The sequence below is a fragment of the Fopius arisanus genome, unplaced genomic scaffold, assembly GCF_000806365.1.
Source record: "Fopius arisanus strain USDA-PBARC FA_bdor unplaced genomic scaffold, ASM80636v1 scaffold00001, whole genome shotgun sequence".
NCBI classification, from domain to species: Eukaryota; Metazoa; Arthropoda; class Insecta; order Hymenoptera; family Braconidae; genus Fopius; species Fopius arisanus.
The window spans coordinates 2,757,671-2,776,378 of NW_011887740.1; the positions used below are offsets into that span (position 1 = coordinate 2,757,671).

At 40.9% G+C, this 18,708-nt stretch overlaps 5 protein-coding genes across 6 annotated transcripts in view; 2 read left to right on the forward strand and 3 right to left on the reverse strand.

Moving 5' to 3' along the window:
• Window positions 1-156: 156 nt before the first annotated feature.
• Window positions 157-2,465, forward strand: pyd3 (beta-ureidopropionase pyd3). 2 transcript variants are annotated; one of them, XM_011316729.1, is made up of 6 exons: window positions 157-248; window positions 371-491; window positions 799-1,046; window positions 1,340-1,728; window positions 1,882-2,199; window positions 2,262-2,465. In XM_011316729.1, exons 2-6 carry the CDS (start codon window positions 397-399, stop codon window positions 2,346-2,348), a joined length of 1,137 nt encoding a protein of 378 aa, XP_011315031.1. In that variant the 5' UTR covers window positions 157-248; window positions 371-396; the 3' UTR covers window positions 2,349-2,465. The 2 variants fall into 2 exon arrangements, with proteins under 2 accessions (XP_011315031.1, XP_011315021.1); XM_011316719.1 differs by lacking the exon at window positions 157-248 and having other exon boundaries at window positions 255-491.
• Br140 (bromodomain-containing protein 140) lies at window positions 2,364-5,928 on the reverse strand. Its single transcript, XM_011316706.1, has 3 exons — window positions 5,491-5,928; window positions 2,878-5,306; window positions 2,364-2,646 (listed from the first exon to the last, which is right to left on the reverse strand). The coding sequence occupies exons 1-3, from the start codon at window positions 5,620-5,622 to the stop codon at window positions 2,466-2,468; spliced, it is 2,742 nt and encodes a 913-aa protein (XP_011315008.1). The 5' UTR covers window positions 5,623-5,928; the 3' UTR covers window positions 2,364-2,465.
• A 99-nt stretch (window positions 5,929-6,027) lies between these two features.
• Flo2 (flotillin-2) overlaps window positions 6,028-18,708 on the forward strand; it is an 84,518-nt gene continuing 71,837 nt past the window's right edge. The window contains exon 1 of the mRNA XM_011317036.1: window positions 6,028-6,362. Within this exon, the coding sequence (XP_011315338.1) occupies window positions 6,314-6,362 (49 nt within the window). The 5' untranslated portion in view covers window positions 6,028-6,313. The remainder of the gene's footprint in view (window positions 6,363-18,708) is intronic.
• Window positions 10,115-12,412, reverse strand: LOC105274137 (glucose dehydrogenase [FAD, quinone]). The gene is made up of 2 exons (XM_011317024.1): window positions 11,807-12,412; window positions 10,115-11,703 (listed from the first exon to the last, which is right to left on the reverse strand). The coding sequence occupies exons 1-2, from the start codon at window positions 12,333-12,335 to the stop codon at window positions 10,430-10,432; spliced, it is 1,803 nt and encodes a 600-aa protein (XP_011315326.1). The 5' UTR covers window positions 12,336-12,412; the 3' UTR covers window positions 10,115-10,429.
• LOC105274128 (glucose dehydrogenase [FAD, quinone]) lies at window positions 14,959-17,641 on the reverse strand. The gene is made up of 2 exons (XM_011317011.1): window positions 17,078-17,641; window positions 14,959-16,387 (listed from the first exon to the last, which is right to left on the reverse strand). The coding sequence occupies exons 1-2, from the start codon at window positions 17,607-17,609 to the stop codon at window positions 15,117-15,119; spliced, it is 1,803 nt and encodes a 600-aa protein (XP_011315313.1). The 5' UTR covers window positions 17,610-17,641; the 3' UTR covers window positions 14,959-15,116.

Here is an 18,708-nt window from a genome sequence, read left to right on the forward strand (position 1 = left end):
AAACAATTTGAAGTGGGAGGCATTCCGTTGAACCTCTCAAAACAACAATCCAGGAATGGAGCACAAAAGCGAGCATGACTCTAATTTTACAATTTTCAAATATCGATGGGCCGAAAAAAATATTGATTCAAGGAAAAAAAATTGGAAAGTCTTTTTTGTTGGAAATTCAATCAGTTACGTAAAAACTCTGTGATATGTTCACCTAGGACCGACAGCCTTTAAGATAATTCGATAATTAGAATAATGTGGTAAGTCCCGTGGTCTCGCTTGATCACTTGACTACTGAATTAAATTTCTGACAGGCGTAGAACCTGACCCACTTCTCACATAAATTGATAAGAACGTTGATAAATACTTAAAAATCCTCCAGTACGATCAATCATCTGCAGTTCGAAGATGGAAAGCTTCAATCTGGAAGAAACCCTCGAGAAATATCTCCCCGAAGTCGAATTGAAAAAGGCAAAAGCTCATTTGTACGGGACAGGCTGGAGGTATGAACAAATATTCTATTTTATGGCACTGCTTTAATAACTGAACACTAGTGAATATTCATTGTTTTATTTCTCTATCTTATCTTCCATTCGCCATCACTTTTCATAACTCATCTTGAGCAAGTGATTAAATGGAACGAAATAACTAATCAATGATTTAACCATAACTAATTGTGATTAATCAATCGATTAATAGAAATGAGACTTATGATTCAATTCCAATGATTATAAAAAGCTTTGATATTTCCATTTGTCTCCCCGATTTTTAACATCCAATTTTTATGTTAATGATGAAAATTATTCTCAGGGAACGTCAGCCTTTCGTCACTGATTTCGGGTTGAAAATAAAGCTATGTTCTCTCATTGCGACTGCTCGAGAGGAGTCATCGAATCTTCGGAGAATAGTCCAGGTGGGATTGATCCAACATTCGATAGTTCTTCCCACAGACAAACCAGTAATAGAGCAACGAAATGCGATATACAATAAAATCGAGAAATATATTCAATCTGCAGGGAGTAATAACGTCAACATCCTTTGTCTTCAGGAAGCCTGGCGTACGTATTAATTTTTTTAAATGATTATATAATGTTTGTTTTTTCTCTTAAACCAAAGAAATTCGTGTAATTATTTAACAAGGCTATTCGAAAAAGAATTCCTGATTTCATCTGCTTATTCTCTCTACTGAATTCCAACGGAATTCTATTCTGAATAAATCCGGAATTGAGTTCTAGTTTGTTAATAATTAAAAAAAAGAAATCCAAAGGTGTGGTAATAAAAATTGTGAAAAGAGAATTGTCATTTTTTTCTTTGTTTTTCCATTGATATATTTCTTCTGAAATAATTGCAGCCATGCCATTTGCATTTTGCACTCGTGAAAAATTCCCATGGGTTGAATTCGCTGAAGATGCCCTGACAGGGCCCAGCACCGTACTACTATCGAAATTAGCGAAGATGTATAACATGGTGATAATATCTCCGATTCTGGAACGAGACAGTACTCACGGGGATACGCTATGGAATACCTGCGTTATAATTGACACCGATGGCCAAGTACTGGGAAAACACAGGAAAAATCACATTCCGAGAGTCGGAGACTTCAATGAGTCCACGTACTACATGGAGGGAGATACTGGCCATCCAGTTTTTGAAACTAAATTCGGAAAAATTGCGGTCAATATCTGCTACGGGCGTCATCACCCCATGAACTGGGCGATGTTCGGTATCAACGGTGCAGAGGTAATTGTGAAAAAAATACAGATCCGAAAATGAGAAAATAATAATTATTGTTACCCGGTAATAGCAATTGTAATTGAATAATTCTCCAATGCTTGAAAAAATCGGTGGAATTTTCCAGTAGAAAAGTTTTCATAATTAAAATTTATAACACAGATTGTCTTTAATCCTTCGGCAACTGTGGGCGCATTATCTGAGCCCCTGTGGCCCATTGAGGCCCGATGTGCTGCGATAGCGAACAGCTATTTCACCTGCGCAATAAATCGAGTGGGAACTGAAATATTCCCGAATGAATTCACATCAGGCAATGGTGAGCCTGCTCACAAAGACTTCGGTCATTTTTACGGCTCCAGTTACGTCACTGCACCAGATGGGACTCGAACTCCAAGTCTGAGTCGTGATAAGGACGAATTGCTTATTGTCGAGATGGACCTCAACGCCTGTCGTCAGACGAAAGATCATTGGGGGTTTCGAGTAAGTATTTTTTTCATTCAACGTCGGAAATAATGTATTAATAATGATTATTAATTATTCAGATGACCCAGAGACTGAATTTATACGCCGAGTCACTCACAAAAGCCATCGACCCAGACTTCAAACCCCAAATCGTAAGGAAAAAATAGGATCAATGAGAAACACACCACTTCCTCAAAAATTATGTTTATGCTCTTTTCGTATGCCTTTTGATATGAAGAAATTGTATTTCTAATAAAAAACGATAACTATTTTAATACCATTAACTACGATGATGATACTGTATTGAATGCTGTATTATGTGTTTGTTTGCGATAATGAAGTGCTTCCTGATACGCCTTTTTGACAGCTTTACGATCAGCTGGCTTTCGAGATTCGATTAATTTAGCTTCGTCGACTTTCTGCGAGACACCGAGTTTCTCCAACTTCTCCCCAGGTAACCATTGCCTGAAATTTCCGATTATTATTATCAATTCATAAATCAATCGAATTATTAATACACACAAATGACTAATTTGCTTCTGAATGGATTCTTTTTTAAATGCTTATTTTATTTCTTACCTACTGATATTTAGAACTAAAAAAACTAGAAATTTTAATACATTTATTTTTATTCAAAACTTTCCATTCAGGAGTAAATCACTGAGAGTCTTCAAAATAATAAGTTTTTCTACTCACCATGTCCTCTTCGTATCGAAGAACAAAACCAGATGTACAGGATCCTTATAATTAACAGCGAGTGCCAAAACATCATCAGGAGGTGCTGGAATGGGCACCCCCTTATGTACAGTTCCCCTGGGAGTGCTGGGGTCAATGATCAAGGCAGGATACCATGGGTATCCTCGACACTTGGCCCAGACGAGTGTTAAAGCATCGAGTCGTCCCTCACCTTTTCCTCTGCCCTTCTCATTATCTTTCACTTTCTTCGGTGATGGCGGGGGCTCGCTGTCCTCCTCCTCCTCATCCTCCTCGTCATCATCCTCCTCTTCGTCCTCCTGCTGCTCCTCCTCCTCCTCAGGTTCAGGAGTTGTGGATCTGCTGGTGGAGCAGCTGCTGCAACTCGACGACTGGCTATCCCCTTCCCCAATATCACTATCCATATTTCCACTCCTGTACACCCTGAAGCTATCCGTCTGCTTCTTGATCTCCTCACTGACTGGGGTCTGTCCCCCTTTGCTGGCTCTGGCCTTGGCCTTCCTCGTGAATAACACAGCTGTTCGACGATTCACACCCACCATTTCTTTCTCTCCAGTCTGACTCTCAGACTCTGTCCTACTCCGATTAACACGCTCACGTTTTCTCGATTTTGTCGTCGTCTGGTCGACAACAGGTGGGTGAGGGTCGAGTTCAGGATAATCTTTGCGAACTTGATCAATAAGAGCACCTCCCTGCTCGCGCATCTTGAGCCCGGCTCTGTAAAAAATTGTGTCCTTGCGATTGTAAGCGAGACAATTGTTCACCATGAGGGTAAAGTCACTCTGAAAATCTGAGACACTCTCGTACTCCTGTTTTTCTATTTTTGTCTCCATCGTCGAGAGATCCATCGGCTGAGAGACGATATCCAAGTAATCCGGCACCTCGCTGATGTTCACGGGTTGACCGAAAACGTCGTTCGTATCTTTTGCCTTAATTGCTTCTAATAGCGTCTGGAGGACACTCTCCAGGGGTCTCAGCTCGAACCACAGGCATTTCTCTTTGACCTTGAACAGCTCTTTCTTCAGCTTCTCCCGCTTACGAACGAGCTCGCACAGCAATCTCGCTCGCTCCAGGTCCTGGCGCAGACACTGCCAGTATTTCAGCTGGCGGTAGAGCTCCCCTCGAAGCTCGCCGTCTGGAGCTGGTGAGTGACTGCCCAAGGGTGGTGGTCTACCGTGGGGATGCGAACTCTGGAGGCGACGGAGGAGTGGTACACCATTTCGGTGTTGACGTTTTAGGGTCCAGTAGGCTATCAGACGCTGGATCAGTTGACTCCGTTTTGGGAGACCTTCTGCCAGACTTGCAATTTCCCTGATTCTCTCAGGTGGAATAGTGGGAATAGATATAACAGGCGCAGATGATGTCTTCTTATTAGCAATAGCCCGCCTCCTGGCTTCGGCAGGGTTAGTGGACGGTTGAAAATCAGGTGGAGTGTGTGCCTCACAGTAGGCAGTCTTCTGCACAAGCATGGGCTCTCCATTGGAAGGCTGAACAGTTCTCATTCTCATGCAGAGCCCAGCCTGTTGTGCACAGGTGACGTGAAATGCAGCATAACAATTGCTCTTGTGGCACTGAATGCAGGCACCAGCACTTCTCCTCTTACATACACAGCAGGTGAGCCTCCACCTAGCAGCAGGAATGCTCTCGACGCTGTCGATTGGCTCGAGGAAAACAGTATTAGCAAATCGCACCTCAGGAATCCACAGAGCGCAGACAACGTGTGCCCAGGTGGCTGGACGATCGGTTTGCTTGAAGGCACCACCACGATTGGGACATAAAACGCAGTCCACTGCTCTAGAAGGGCTCTGGAGGCATCTCCTGCAGAGCCATTGACCCTCCGGAATATAAGGAACCCCATAGCAATCCTGGTGGACAGCTAAATTACACATATCGCAGAACAATATGGCATTGCTATTCTGGCACTCTCCATCCATACAGATACAGCAAACAGCGTCTTCGTCAGCCGCAACTCCTCCACCTCCATTGCTCTGCTGCTGGAAATACGATTCTTTTTCCAGTCTGTCCATCAGAAGCTCGAAGGTGTCTGGCTCCATTGGAGGCAGCCCCGACGATATTCTTCGTTCATTAACAACAGCTAACCAGGCTGAATCTTCCTCATCCAGGTCATACTCAACCTCACCATCAAGCTCCTCTCCACTTCTCTCCATAAATCTCACATACGAATTGGGCAGGGGCTCTGCCTCGCCAATTTGGTCCTCGTAACCCTTCAACTCCTTCACCACAGCCACTGGTAAATTACTCAGCACTGCCTTGTCCTCTTTCTCCTTATCCAGACACTGGGATATCACTTTCTTCTCGTCCAAATCCACATCGTCCATAGAAGCTACTGGAATCCCATTATTTATACTGATTTTGTAGGTTTTTCCCAGCTCGTTACCCAGGGGATTCATCTGAAAAAAAAACATGAGAATGCCAAATGAATATCATTTTTTTAATCGAAAAGTTTCTGTTCGAAAGCCTGAAAATATTCAGTTTCACTCTGCCAATCTTGAATAATTGCCGATTAAAAAATAAGTTTATCTTCAGTTGAAAAAAAACAACAAAAATCTTGAATCCCTGATATTTTTATTTTACCAAAACAAAACGTGTGGCCTCCTGGGGACTAAGTACTTCCTGACTAGCCGGTGCAGTCGTCTCATTCTTCACCCCCATCCTGCTCCTCTTTTTCTTGTTCGATTGCGGTGTGTTCATCGTTGTTTTGTTCATATTACCGTCCGCCAATCCACCAAACAATCAAGTGCATTACGTGGAAACAGGTGAGTACGTACACTCCAACCGTGCGTCAACTTTCCATGATACATTTGTTATCCCCTCGATTTTTCATGAAAAATCCTCACAAATTCACGATTTCCCCAGCAACAATCACTCCTGACTGATTGACAAAAACTCTCCCCAATAAAAACTTGAAAATAATGTTGCGTTGTTTGTTGAAAACAGAAAAGGTACTTTGTATGTTTAACAGTGGTTTATAGGTTATAATAATGCCTCCTGAAAATATTCCAAACATCCAAACACCGGAACTGGCGATCCCCGCGCCATTTTAACCGCTGAATGGTGGCAGCCCTGTCGGCTCAGTGTTGTGTCGGTCGTGGCGCGTCCTTGTGTGTGTTTTTCCGTTTGGGCAGTGGCTTTCGGGTAGAATCAGAGGAAACTCCGTGAAAAGGGATAGAAGACGAGTGAAATAAGAAAGAAGAATAAAAAAAGTGAAGGTTTTGACGTAGTGTATCGTGAATTATAGTTTAGCCTTTCGGTTTCACATGGGAATAAGTCCTCATTAGTGCCAATTAGAAAACATTGATCGGATAATTTGTGTTTAGTGTCTTGTGGACCTCAGTGTATTTACAATTTTTATCCCCAGGAAAGGACAGCACAAGGATAACATTACATCGGTTTTACCATGGGAAACGTACACACTTGCGGTCCAAATGAGGCTCTTGTTGTATCAGGTATATTTGATTGTTGTAGTTTTATTGTGCATGATTGCTTTATTGCGTTTGTTTGTTTGGCATCACGGCTTTTTGAATTCCCTCGGTGGTGACAACTGAGGGGCCAGGGGAACTAGGGTACTGATAAGGAATGATTGTGTCATATTCGAGGTTATTATTGAGATCTGTCACCGGTGTCGAGGAAAAAACGTTTCTCTGGGGTTTTACATTTTATTAGCAATGAGTTTTGCATCAGAAAGGCCTTACATAACATTGTTTTTATTGTGTTATCGCTTTTCCTGCTTGTGCATGTGTTTTGAAGCAGGAGATGAGTCATACTGACTGCACTATCAGATTTAGTGCAAAAAAACGGATGGAATTATGGCTGATATAGACCGTCCGGCAATAATATTTTACAATCGAGTTTACTGGTTTATTTTTAAGTTTACTGCAGTGTGGGGAAATTAAATTAACAAGCGTAGGTGGTTTGGGAAGGTTTATGGGGCAGTTGATTTTTCTGCGATTTTTTTATCATATAAACAGTAATCGGGAGCGAAACACCACAAAGATATGAGACAAATTCAATGCGTTTATTAATTGTTTATTTATTTCGAAAACTATCGATTTTAGGTGGAAACATTGTAGGACCTTTTTTACAGCTATTTAAATTTAGGATGGAAAAGGTCTCTTGAGATTTCCTTCTAAAATCAATAGTATTTTAGGTCAGTCGATAATTAATGAAACTGAAATATTTGAGTCGTTTCATTTTACCACTTCGGTACTGAAATGACCCACTGGTATTTCTGGCATTATGGGTGCATCTTGAATGATGTTGTAGACTTGAGTTTATTTTTGAGTTTAGAGCAACCTGCGGAAATTGAATTAAACGTGGGTTTGTTTAGGGGAAGGTTTATGGTGGAATTGACTCTTTTCCGATGAAGCGAATCCAACATCTTCATTAATAATCGATTTATCTCGAAAACTATCAATTCCAGGCAGAAACATTACAGAAACTTTTTTCTAGCTTATTAAATATACCACGAGAAAGGTTTCTTTGTATTTTTTCCTGAAATCCATCGTTTTCAGAGTAAACGATATTTAATGAATTGTAATATTCGAGCTGGCTCAAATTACACTTCAAATCACATTTTAAGTCGTATAGTTTATTTTTGCGTTTACTCCAACGCGTGGAAATTAAATGAACAAGCGTAATTGGGTCGGGGAAGGTTTATGATGCAGTTAACTCTTCCACGCCTTTTTAATCATATCAGCACCTTTCTCGGCTATCATGTAAGTCGTCGCTGACAAATGACCCACTGGTATTTCTGGCATTATGGATGCATCAATGACCCTCAATCCTCCGACTCCATAGACTCTCAATAACGGGTCAACAACGGCAGATGAGTCTGTGGATGGTCCCATTTTAGCTGTGCCCATGTCATGATTGAAGGTGACTGTTACATGTTGTATTGCGCAACGCCAGTAATCATCCGAGTTGAATTCCAATGACTCACATCCAGGAATTTTAATATCATGTAGCTTAGTCCCGTATCGTCTCAGAGCTTTGGATTTTGATAGTCTGATCGCGAATTTAACAGCTTCAACAAGAGTTTCAAGATCATTTGGATCGTCGAAGAGATTGGGATCGATTATAGGATCGTCATTGATGTTTGTCGACCGCAGCTTGACACGTCCTTTTGAACGAGCTAATTGCACCGAGGGCCAAATAGCAAAGGAGTCCTGACCCACGATGGGCTTCCAGACGGTGTCGTAAACTCGTTGAGAGACACGACGTGCCTTTCGGAAGCTCTCGTCGTTGTCACCGTTGAATGATGACAGACGAAAGACTAGTTCTACGTCGGGTCGGGCATCGATTGCGTATTTTGTCCGGACAAATGCCACTCCCTCGTTTCCACCAGCTGTTGAATAAGGCCCGGTTCCCTTGATGGCGTACTGCAGTACAGCCCTTGGTGTCTGAATGTTCTTCTGAATTAGGGTGACACTCTGGTTCACCAGAAATGTCAGTCCGGCGAAGGCCACGTGGTCGCACAGATTGTAACCGACTTTGGAGTCCTTTATTACTTTGATACCTAGCTCGGCCAGGTGCTCCTTGGGCCCTATTCCTGATAGCATTAGGAGTTTTGGAGTGTCGATTGCTCCTGCTGATAGCACAACCTCTTTGTTCGCAGTGATTCGATATGTTCTGTTGTTTTTTGTGAATTCTACGCCAATGGCACGATTATTGCTGTCAATTAGGACTCGTGATACTCTCGCCTCTGTCACGATATCTAGGTTTGATCGGTTAACTCGGAGGTAGGCTTTTGATGCGCTGCAGCGTGTGCCATTCAACATTGTTAATTGATCGTAGGAGAAACCGATCTGACGTCTTCCGTTGTAGTCAATCACATTGTAGCCTAACTCTTTTCCCGATTTCAAGAATGCTTTTACTAGCGGTGTACGCCACGGTGCATTCTGCACGTGTAAATATCCATTTCTTCCTCGATACGATTTATCAACTGGTTCTAAACCGAAAACAAGTGATTTATTTTTGGTGATACATGTTTTGAATGAATTTTTGAATGAATTTTTGAAAAATTAACCAATTGGTCAATAGCAAATTCCACACAAATTTCCTGTGACGGAACTGTGACGTTATTAAAAATTCCAAATATCATTTTCTCGGTGTTTTACCAGTTAAATTCAATGATGATGTTATATCGATTATTATTCAATTGATATAATTGAAGATTGTTATTTAATAGTGAGGTCTATTCCATTATAAATAATTTTCCTAGGTGTTTTATAAGAGATCGATTGTACCTTGAAGTCTTGCTCGTTCGCTCTTCTTGAAATAAGGTAGAACATCATCATAGGACCAGCCGTAGTTTCCTTGTCTAGCCCAAAGATCGAAATCCAGTCTGTTCCCTCTGGAGTAAACCATGGCGTTTATGGTGCTGGTGCCACCCAGGGCTTTCCCTTTTGTATAAGGACAGATTCGATCTGTTATACCCAGACATGCCTTCTTCTGAGGCTCCGTTTTGTACTGCCAGTCGTATTCAGAATTCGTAAACGACAGCATCGGTATTTGATTCAAGACACCCTCCGGTTTTCCCGCTTCGAGCAGTAAAATCTTCCAGTTCTTGTTCTCTGATAGACGATTGGCCACTGGGGCCCCACCGGGCCCAGATCCAACCACGATAAAATCGTAGTCTTCAAATCTGGGTAGAAGTTGGGTTTTTATTGCATAAGTGTTGGTGAATCCATAATTGGCGAGGAGTTTCAAGATGTGTATATCTGCTGATGAAAGATTTATCGTCAGCAGTAACGAAATTAATACTTTGAATATCCCTTTCATTTTCGTGAAATTTGATGTCGTCGAGCTAGAGGAAAAGAGGAAGTGTATTGCAAACAAAATTTTCATAGGCATTTTTTTTTAGATTCGTTATTTCTGGGAAGTTTAGGTTGTCTTCTAATATATTCATACGCTATATTCGTTTTTTAAAGAATAGCACAATTGGAAATTCACCATTTATAAGTGAAAGACGATGGAAATAGTCAATTTTCCTTCAATTATTTGATAAAATTGGGTAGAACTCTTGAATATTTACGGAAATGCATCTTGAAATTCAGTATTATAATGAAACTTTAACAATTTTTATGGGAATATCTATTTATTCTTGTTCTTCTGAAAAGGCGCCAGGAATATTCTCCTGAAAGTTGTAACAGTTCGTAATTTACTCACCCAGGCACCAAATTCAATCGATTATGCTCAAAGAACGAGTTATATAGCGTAAAATTATTCGATGCATCTCATTACCCAATGCGCATATCATAAATTGCTCAGCTGTCCCGAAGTATTTTGATTATCACAATCGATTTGAAATCCTTTATTTGGGTTTGTGTCTGCAATCTTGGGAAAATAAACGAATCGTACCAGTAAATACGGCTTGTTTACATTATTTATACTCATAAAGTAGTACAGAATATTGAGTGATAAATCATCGCTTTTCCTTCTATTCCAATTCTGAAAAATGATATATTAGACACTTGGCATTAGATGATATGAAAGAGAAATGGTGATGCATTGTTTAATTCTGCCACGACTGTTTAATCATGTCGGCCCCTTTTTCGGCGATCATGTAAATTGTTGCTGCCAAATGACCCACTGGTACTTCCGGCATGATAGAAGCATCTATGACCCTCAATCCCCCAACTCCATGGACTCTCAATTCAGGATCAACGACAGCTGTAGGATCTGTAGCTGGACCCATTTTGGCGGTGCCCATCTCGTGATTAAAAGTAGTTGTTAATTGTCGAATTGCACAACGCCAGTAATCATCAGAGTTAAATTCCAATGTCTCGCATCCCGGAATTTTTATATCATGCAGTCTACTGCCATACCGCTGGAGAGTCTTGGATTTGGATATCTCAATGGCGAATTTAACCCCTTCCACAAGAACTTCGAGGTCATTTGGATCGTCCAAGAGATTAGCATCAATGATTGGGTGATCCTTAATATTAGTTGATCTCAACGTGACACGTCCTTTGCTACGTGCCAATTGTGTACTCGGCCAAATTCCCCAGGTAGTTTGTCCCTCGAGGGGTTTCCAAACGGTGTCATAAACTTCTTCGGTTATTCCCCGTGCTCTTCCCTTTCGAGGATCCACGTTGAATGATCCTGCTTGGAGAACTATTTCAAGGTCGGGTCGAGCATCAGTTGCGAATTTGGTGCGGGTGAATGCAAGTCCTCCAGGAAATGGGGTGGAAAATGGACCTGTTCCATTGATAGCATATTGAAGTGCAGCTCCTGGAGTACTTATCGCTTGTTGAAGAAATGTGAAACTTTGGTTCACCAAAAACGTTAGTCCAATGAAAGCCACATGATCGCATAGATTGTATCCAACTCTAGCATCCTTCACCACTTTGATTCCCAATTCGTCGAGATGATCCTTAGGGCCGATACCGGAGAGCATTAGTAATTGCGGTGTGTTGATTGTACCCGCTGACAAAATCACCTCTTTACCCGCATTAACTCGATATGTTTTATTATTTTTAATGAACTCCACACCGTAGGCATGATTGTTGTCATCAATTAACACCCTCGAAACCGTGGCTTCTGTCACGATATCCAAGTTCGATCGCCTTATCCGCAGATACGCTTTCGAGGCACTGCATCGTGTACCATTCACCATGGTCAATTGATTATCCGAGAATCCAATCTGTTGTCGTCCATTGTAGTCGACAATGTCGTATCCCAGCTCTTTCCCGGCCTCTAAAAAGAGATCTGTCATGGGGCTCCTCCATGGAGTATTCTGTACGTGCACGTATCCATTCTTACCGTGATATGACTTATCCACTGGTTCTAAAGAACAACAGATTATTCACACTTATACTCATTATGATTCAAAGGATAAAAATACAATTTTCCTTATCGCTACTCACGAATTAATACTAATATCACATACCTCGCAGATTAGCGCGTTCACTTTTCTTGAAGTACGGCAGAACTTCGTCGTACGACCACCCGTAATTTCCCTGTTCAGCCCAAATATCAAAATCCAATTTGTGTCCTCTCGAGTAAACCATACCATTTATGGTGCTTGTACCTCCGAGTGATTTGCCTTTTGGGCAGAGACATCTCCGATCTCTCAGGCCCAGACATGCCTTTTTTCGAGGCTCATATTTGTATTGCCAATCGTATTTAGTATTTATGGTAGGGAGCATCGGTATTTGCTGCAAAATTCCCTCGGGTCCCCCGGCTTCCAGAAGTAAAATCCTCCAGTTTTTATTTTCTGACAGACGATTGGCCACTGGAGAACCACCGGGTCCGGCACCAACGATGATAAAATCGTATTCATTAAACCTTGGTAATTGCTCGGTTCTTATTCCATAAGTAGTTGTCAGGCCATACTCAGTGAGCAGTCTTAAAATATGTATTCCTACAGATGAATGTGTTAGCAACAGGGAAATTAACATTCCAAATATCACTCTCATTTTCCTGGAAGTCTATTACTGAACGTCGTTGAAGGAAAAAAATAGATGGACAATCGATTATTCTAATAATTATGATTGTTCACCGACTGATCGGTTATTATTCAAAAAATCGTTGTATAACGAGCTATATAGCCGGGGTAGGAGAAGAATAATTGGCACAATATGCATTAAATAAATTACACAGGTGACTGAAAGTTTATTTATTTGATATTGTCCATTTAAACTTACATTTACAATCAGTGTAAAATAATCAAAACACACGTGGCGGACATAGCATGTCTTATCGTCGTTTCATTGATAAGTGTTATACTCAAAAGTTCACCATAATTTATAACAATTAATTTTATGGTTTCACCCTAAAATTCAGGTCTGCATTTTTTCGATTCTTGATTTAAAAAGTATAGGCCAATTCGTATATAGGTAAATTCGTGTAGCAGCTTAAAAGTGCTCGGATTATAGGAATATCATAATTAGTATAACAGTAATTTCTGGTGGGGAGATGTTGGTACGTAGTTTTTAGTCACTGCCATGATTGTTTGATCATATCAGCACCTTTTTCGGCAATCATGTAAACTGTCGCCATTAAGTGTCCTACTGGTACCTCTGGCATGATAGAAGCATCTATAACCCTCAAGCCCTTCACTCCGTAGACCCTCAATTGAGGATCAACGACAGCTGTAGAATCCGAGGATGGACCCATTTTAGCGGTGCCAACTCCATGCATAAAAGGAATTGTTAAATATCGAACAGCGCAACGCCAGTAATCATCTGTGGAGAATTGAAAGGACTGACATCCTGGAATTTTTGTGTCATGCAACCTAGTGCCGTATTGCTGGAAGGCTTTTGATTTAGCTACCTCAACTGAGAGTTTGACACCTTCAACAAGAACATGGAGATCAATCGGATCGTTCAAAAAATTGGGATTGATCAGAGGGTGATCCTCAATGTTAATTGATTTCAGTTGGATGCGTCCCTTGCTGCGAGCAAGTTGGACAGCAGGTATAATTGCCCAGCCGTCCTGGCCCGCAATTGGTTTCCAAACAGTGTCGTAAATTTCTTGTGTTACACCACGCATTCTACGCAATCCTCCATCGCTATCCATATTGATTGACCATGCACGAAATATCAATTCAATATCCGGTCTGGCATCGGTTGCGTATTTTGACCGGGTGAATGCGAGTGCTTCACTACCAGTTGTAGAATACGGTCCAGTTCCATTGATTGCATATTCAAGAGCAGCTTCTGGTGTTTGGGTATTTTTTATAATTAAACTGACACTTTGGTTCACCAAAAATGTGAGTCCGACAAAACCCACATGGTCGCAAAAATTGTAGCCAACTTTGGCGTCCTTCACTACTTTGATTCCCAATTCATCGAGATGCTCTTTGGGTCCAATCCCAGAAAGCATCAGTAATTTCGGTGTGTTAATTGCCCCAGCAGATAGAATTACCTCTTTTCTCGCATTAATTCGATATGTTCTGTTGTTTTTTATAAATTCCACACCATAGGCCCGATTATTGTCGTCAATTAACACCTTCGATACAGTCGCTTCGGGGACGATATCCAAATTTGATCGTCTGACCCGCAGGTATGCCCTGGAAGCACTGAATCTCGTACTATTTAACATCGTTAATTGAGAATAGGAGAATCCAATCTGTTGTCGTCCATTGTAATCAATAATATCATAATTCATTTCCTTTCCGGAGTCTACAAAGGCTTTTGCCAGAGGTGTGCGCCATCGTGCATTTTGCACGTGTACATATCCCTTTTTGCCATGATAGGCTTCGTCCATCGGTTCTGAAATAAAAAAGCGCTGCATGTAGGGGAAAGTAAGATGAGATGTATCATCTTGAAAGGTGAGAAGTTTCTTAAATACCTTCAAGTCTGGCGCGTTCACTCTTCTTGAAATATGGTAGCACATTATCATACGACCACCCGTAATTTCCCGTCTCAGCCCAAAGATCAAAATCAATTTTATGTCCTCTAGCGTACGTCATTCCATTTATCGAACTCGAACCACCTAACGACTTTCCTTGTATATAAGATCCTCTTCGGTCTGTCAATCCTAGGGATGCCTTTTCTTGAGGTTCGGTTCGGTATTTCCAGTCGTATTCAGTATTCACGAAGGAAATTGAGGGTATCTGGTGGAAAATTCCCTCAGGTTTGCCGGCTTCGAGGATCAAAACTTTCCAATTTTTATTTTCTGATAGACGATTGGCCACTGGTGAACCACCAGGCCCGGAACCCACGATTATAAAATCATACTCATCGAGTCGTGGCAGTCGCTCTGTTCTCATTCCATAAGCTGACGTTAAACTGTATTCGCTGAGCAGTCTTAAAATATGTGTTCCTACTGATAAATCTCCCATCAGCAATAGGCAAACAAACATTCCAATTATTCCAATTATCACCCTCATTTTTCGGGAATTCGATTGAGTGCCGTCAAAATCAAAATTATCTGGATAATCGGAATTTATGAGAATTTTCAGTGACCATCACTGACTAATGAATTAATATAAATTTAGCATTGTGGAGCGAGCTATATAGCTGTGGTATCACAGGCATAATTGCTACAATATGCCTTTAATAAATTACACAGGTGATTCAAAGTTTATTTAATTGCTATTGTTTATTCAATCAAGTCGAAACGAAACGTTCAAAATAAATCGACGAAAATATCCAGTCGCTGATCATCTTCTCTGATTATTTTTCAACTTCAATATACGGCGGATCGTTTAATCACTAATCCAACCCCTTTAATCTAAACTTGCGGTTCTTCTGCTAATTCTGCCAAGATCGCTTAATCATATCTGCTGCCTTTTCGGCGATCATGTAAGTCGTCGCACTCAAATGCCCGACTGGTATTTCTGGCATGATAGAGGCATCAATGACTCTCAATCCCCGAATTCCATGTACTCTCAATTCAGGGTCAACAACAGCTGCAGGATCTGTAGCTGGACCCATTTTGGCGGTACCCATCTCGTGATTAAAGGTTGCTGTTACACTCCGAATTGCGCAACGCCAGTAATCATCAGAGTTAAATTCCAATGCCTCGCATCCAGGAATTTTTGTATCATGCAGTCTACTGCCATATCGCTGGAAGGTCTGGGATTGAGATATATTCAATGCGAATTTAATTCCCTCAACAAGAACTTCAACATCACTGGGATCGTCTAAGAGATTGGCATTAATGATTGGGTGATCCGCAATATTAGTTGATCTCAGTGTGATGCGTCCTTTGCTACGAGCTAGTTGTGGACTCAGCCAGATTGCCCACGTCACTTGTCCCTCGATGGGCTTCCAAACTTTGTCATAGACTTCTTGACTGATACCCCGGGATCTTCCTTCGTCGCCATCCATATTAAATGCTCCGGCTCGGAGAATCAATTCAATGTCTGGTCGAGCGTCAACTGCGTGTTTTGTGCGAGCGAATGCAACTGCTGAGGGAAGTGTTCCCGAATGACGACCAGTTCCATTGATAGCGTATTGAAGTGCAGCTTCTGGAGTTCTCGCGTTTGCTAGAAATTCGACACTTTGGTTCACCAAAAACGTTAGTCCAATGAAAGCCACATGATCGCATAGATTGTATCCAACTCTAGCATCCTTCACCACTTTGATTCCCAATTCGTCGAGATGATCCTTAGGACCGATACCGGAGAGCATTAGTAATTGCGGTGTGTTGATTGTACCCGCTGACAAAATCACCTCTTTACCCGCATTAATTCGATATGTTTTATTATTTTTAATGAACTCCACACCGTAGGCATGATTGTTGTCATCAATTAACACCCTCGAAACCGTGGCTTCTGTCACGATATCCAAGTTCAATCGCCTTATCCGCAGATACGCTTTCGAGGCACTGCATCGTGTACCATTCACCATGGTCAATTGACTATCCGAGAATCCAATCTGTTGTCGTCCATTGTAGTCGACAACGTCGTATCCCAGCTCTTTCCCTGAGTCTAAAAAGGCAGTCTTGACAGGAGTGCTCCATGGAGAATTTTGCACATGCAAATATCCGTCTCTACCGCGGTAGGGCTCATCCACTGGCTCTGGAGAACGAGAAATTATTCATGTTTACATGGGTCATGCTTTACACACAAAGTTCAGAATGAATTTTTCTTCATACAGTCTCCGCAATTTTCTTCTCATTTTTCTATGCCACATCCTGAAATCTTTTATCGTTCCCTCGAATTTTCAAGTAATTCCGTCTTTGAAGAACACAAAATTTCATTTTATTTACTCCACAATTCCGAGAGTATTGACACTGATTGTGATTTAACGGGAGAAATTCATAGAAATTTATGTTTTATTACTAACAATTCAATGGAATTTGACAGTGAAGATTTATTCTAGCTCGAAAATTCAAACACATAAATAAATTTTCGTCTGTCTTTTAAAATTCATTAATTTCACTGAATTTTCACAAACATGAAACATAAAAATTGTAAATCTTTTCTCTGTAAATTGCATTCAGCGTTACTCACCGGAAAATTGGTAGTCAATCGTTCCTGAAATTAAAATTTTCTTCCAACCTTCTTACACAGTAGTTAACTCAATTCATATCTGCTTATTGCTCCAAAGGAAATAATTTTATTCGGCAGTAATTAGGAAGAAAAATTCATGCAACACATTCACAAAAAAAAAGGTCAATTTAATAAGTCAGTTTAATAATTCAAGAAAGTCAGAGCCATAAAATGATACCATAAATATGAATAATAATAATCTCATAAATTCCATACCTCGCAGATTAACGCGTTCACTTTTCCTGAAGTATGGCAGAATTTCTTCGTACGACCATCCGTAATTTCCCTGTTGGGCCCAAATATCAAAATCTAATTTATGCCCTCTTGCATAAACCATACCATTTATGGTGGTGGTACCACCTAGTGATTTTCCCTTTGGACAAGGGCATGTCCGATCTTTCATCCCTAAACAAGCCTTATCTTGAGGCTCATACTTGTATTGCCAATCATATTTAGAGTTTATGGAAGAGAACGAAGGTATTTGCTGCAAAATTCCCTCCGGTTCACCGGCTTCCAGCAGTAAAATCCTCCAGTTCTGATTTTCTGACAGGCGATTGGCCACTGTAGAACCCCCAGGCCCGGCACCAACGATTATAAAATCATATTCATTAAACCTTGGTAATTGTTCCGTTCTTATTCCATAAGTGGTTGTCAAACTATATTCAGAGAGTAGTCTCAGAATATGTGTTCCTGCTGACAAATTTATCATTAGCAGTACAGAAAACAGTATTCCAATAGTCACCCTCATTTTTCTGGAATTTCAACGATTCTTTAATGACCCATCACTGAGTAATCGACTATTATAAAGTTGTTGTGTCGCGAGATATATAGCTGCGGTGGTGAGAATTATTGAAACAATATGCACCTAATAAATTACACAGGTGATTCAAAGCTTATTTATTTGTTATTCAAGCTTACATTTTAAATTCGTGGAAAATAACCAAATCGAAATGTACAAAATATATCGATGGGAGTGTTGTTCTTGGTTGATGGGACTGTCGGTTAAATCCCTCTACTTGAGGGATTTTTTGAATTTCAGTTGCTTGATGGATTTCAAGTAACAATTATAGTAATAAAAAATGTAGGGCCTGATATCGACAGTGTAAACAATAGGGGTGATAATATTTGGATAAATCCAACGGTAATTACTGATAGGTAAATAAATTAATAGGGAGATTATCTGTCGCGCCATGACTGTTTAATCATATCGGCCCCTTTTTCGGCAATCATGTAAGTCGTTGCTGACGGATGTCCCACGGGCACTTCCGGCATGATAGAAGCGTCGATGACCCTCAAACCTTTTACTCCATAAACCTTCAATTCAGGATCAACGACGGCTGTAGGATCTGTGGATGGGCCCATTTTCGCAGTACCGACTCCATGAAGAAAGGGAATTGATAAATGTTGAATAGCACAACGCCAGTAATTATCCGAGGAGAATTGTAAAGATTTACATTCTGGGATTTTTATATCGTGTAACCTAGTGCCGTATTGCTGGAAAGCTTTTGACTTAGCTATCTCCAGTGAGAGTTTCACACCCTCGATAAGAACTTTAAGATCAATCGATTTGTCCAATAAATTTGGATTGATCACAGGGTGATCCTCAATATTAACTGACTTCAGTTGGATGCGTCCCTTACTGTGAGAAAGTTGGACAACTGGGATAATCGACCATGCATCCTGGCCCTCAATGGGTTTCCAAATTTTGTCGTGAGTTCCTTGAGCCACACGCTGCGATTGTCGCGCTCCTGAATCGTTATCGTTGTGGAGTGATCTTGCGAGGAAGAACAATTCAACATCTGGTCGAGCATCTGTTGCATATTTCGTTCGAGTGAACGCGACTGCCT

Bases quoted from the DNA above. Each gene is read 5' to 3' on its own strand.
- LOC105274137 (XM_011317024.1), bottom strand. From the start codon at position 12,335: ATGAGAGTGATATTTGGAATGTTAATTTCCCTGTTGCTAACACATTCA. The intron at 11,704-11,806 runs GTATGTGATATT...GTTGTTCTTTAG, and splicing joins TGAACGCGCTAATCTGCGAG to AACCAGTGGATAAGTCATAT.
- pyd3 (XM_011316729.1), top strand. From the start codon at position 397: ATGGAAAGCTTCAATCTGGAAGAAACCCTCGAGAAATATCTCCCCGAA. The intron at 492-798 runs GTATGAACAAAT...AATTATTCTCAG, and splicing joins TTGTACGGGACAGGCTGGAG to GGAACGTCAGCCTTTCGTCA. The intron at 1,729-1,881 runs GTAATTGTGAAA...TTTATAACACAG, and splicing joins TCGGTATCAACGGTGCAGAG to ATTGTCTTTAATCCTTCGGC.
- LOC105274128 (XM_011317011.1), bottom strand. From the start codon at position 17,609: ATGAGGGTGACTATTGGAATACTGTTTTCTGTACTGCTAATGATAAAT. The intron at 16,388-17,077 runs GTATGGAATTTA...CTCGTTCTCCAG, and splicing joins TGAACGCGTTAATCTGCGAG to AGCCAGTGGATGAGCCCTAC.
- Br140 (XM_011316706.1), bottom strand. From the start codon at position 5,622: ATGAACAAAACAACGATGAACACACCGCAATCGAACAAGAAAAAGAGG. The intron at 5,307-5,490 runs GTAAAATAAAAA...TTTTTTTTTCAG, and splicing joins AGGCCACACGTTTTGTTTTG to ATGAATCCCCTGGGTAACGA. The intron at 2,647-2,877 runs GTGAGTAGAAAA...CGGAAATTTCAG, and splicing joins TTCGATACGAAGAGGACATG to GCAATGGTTACCTGGGGAGA.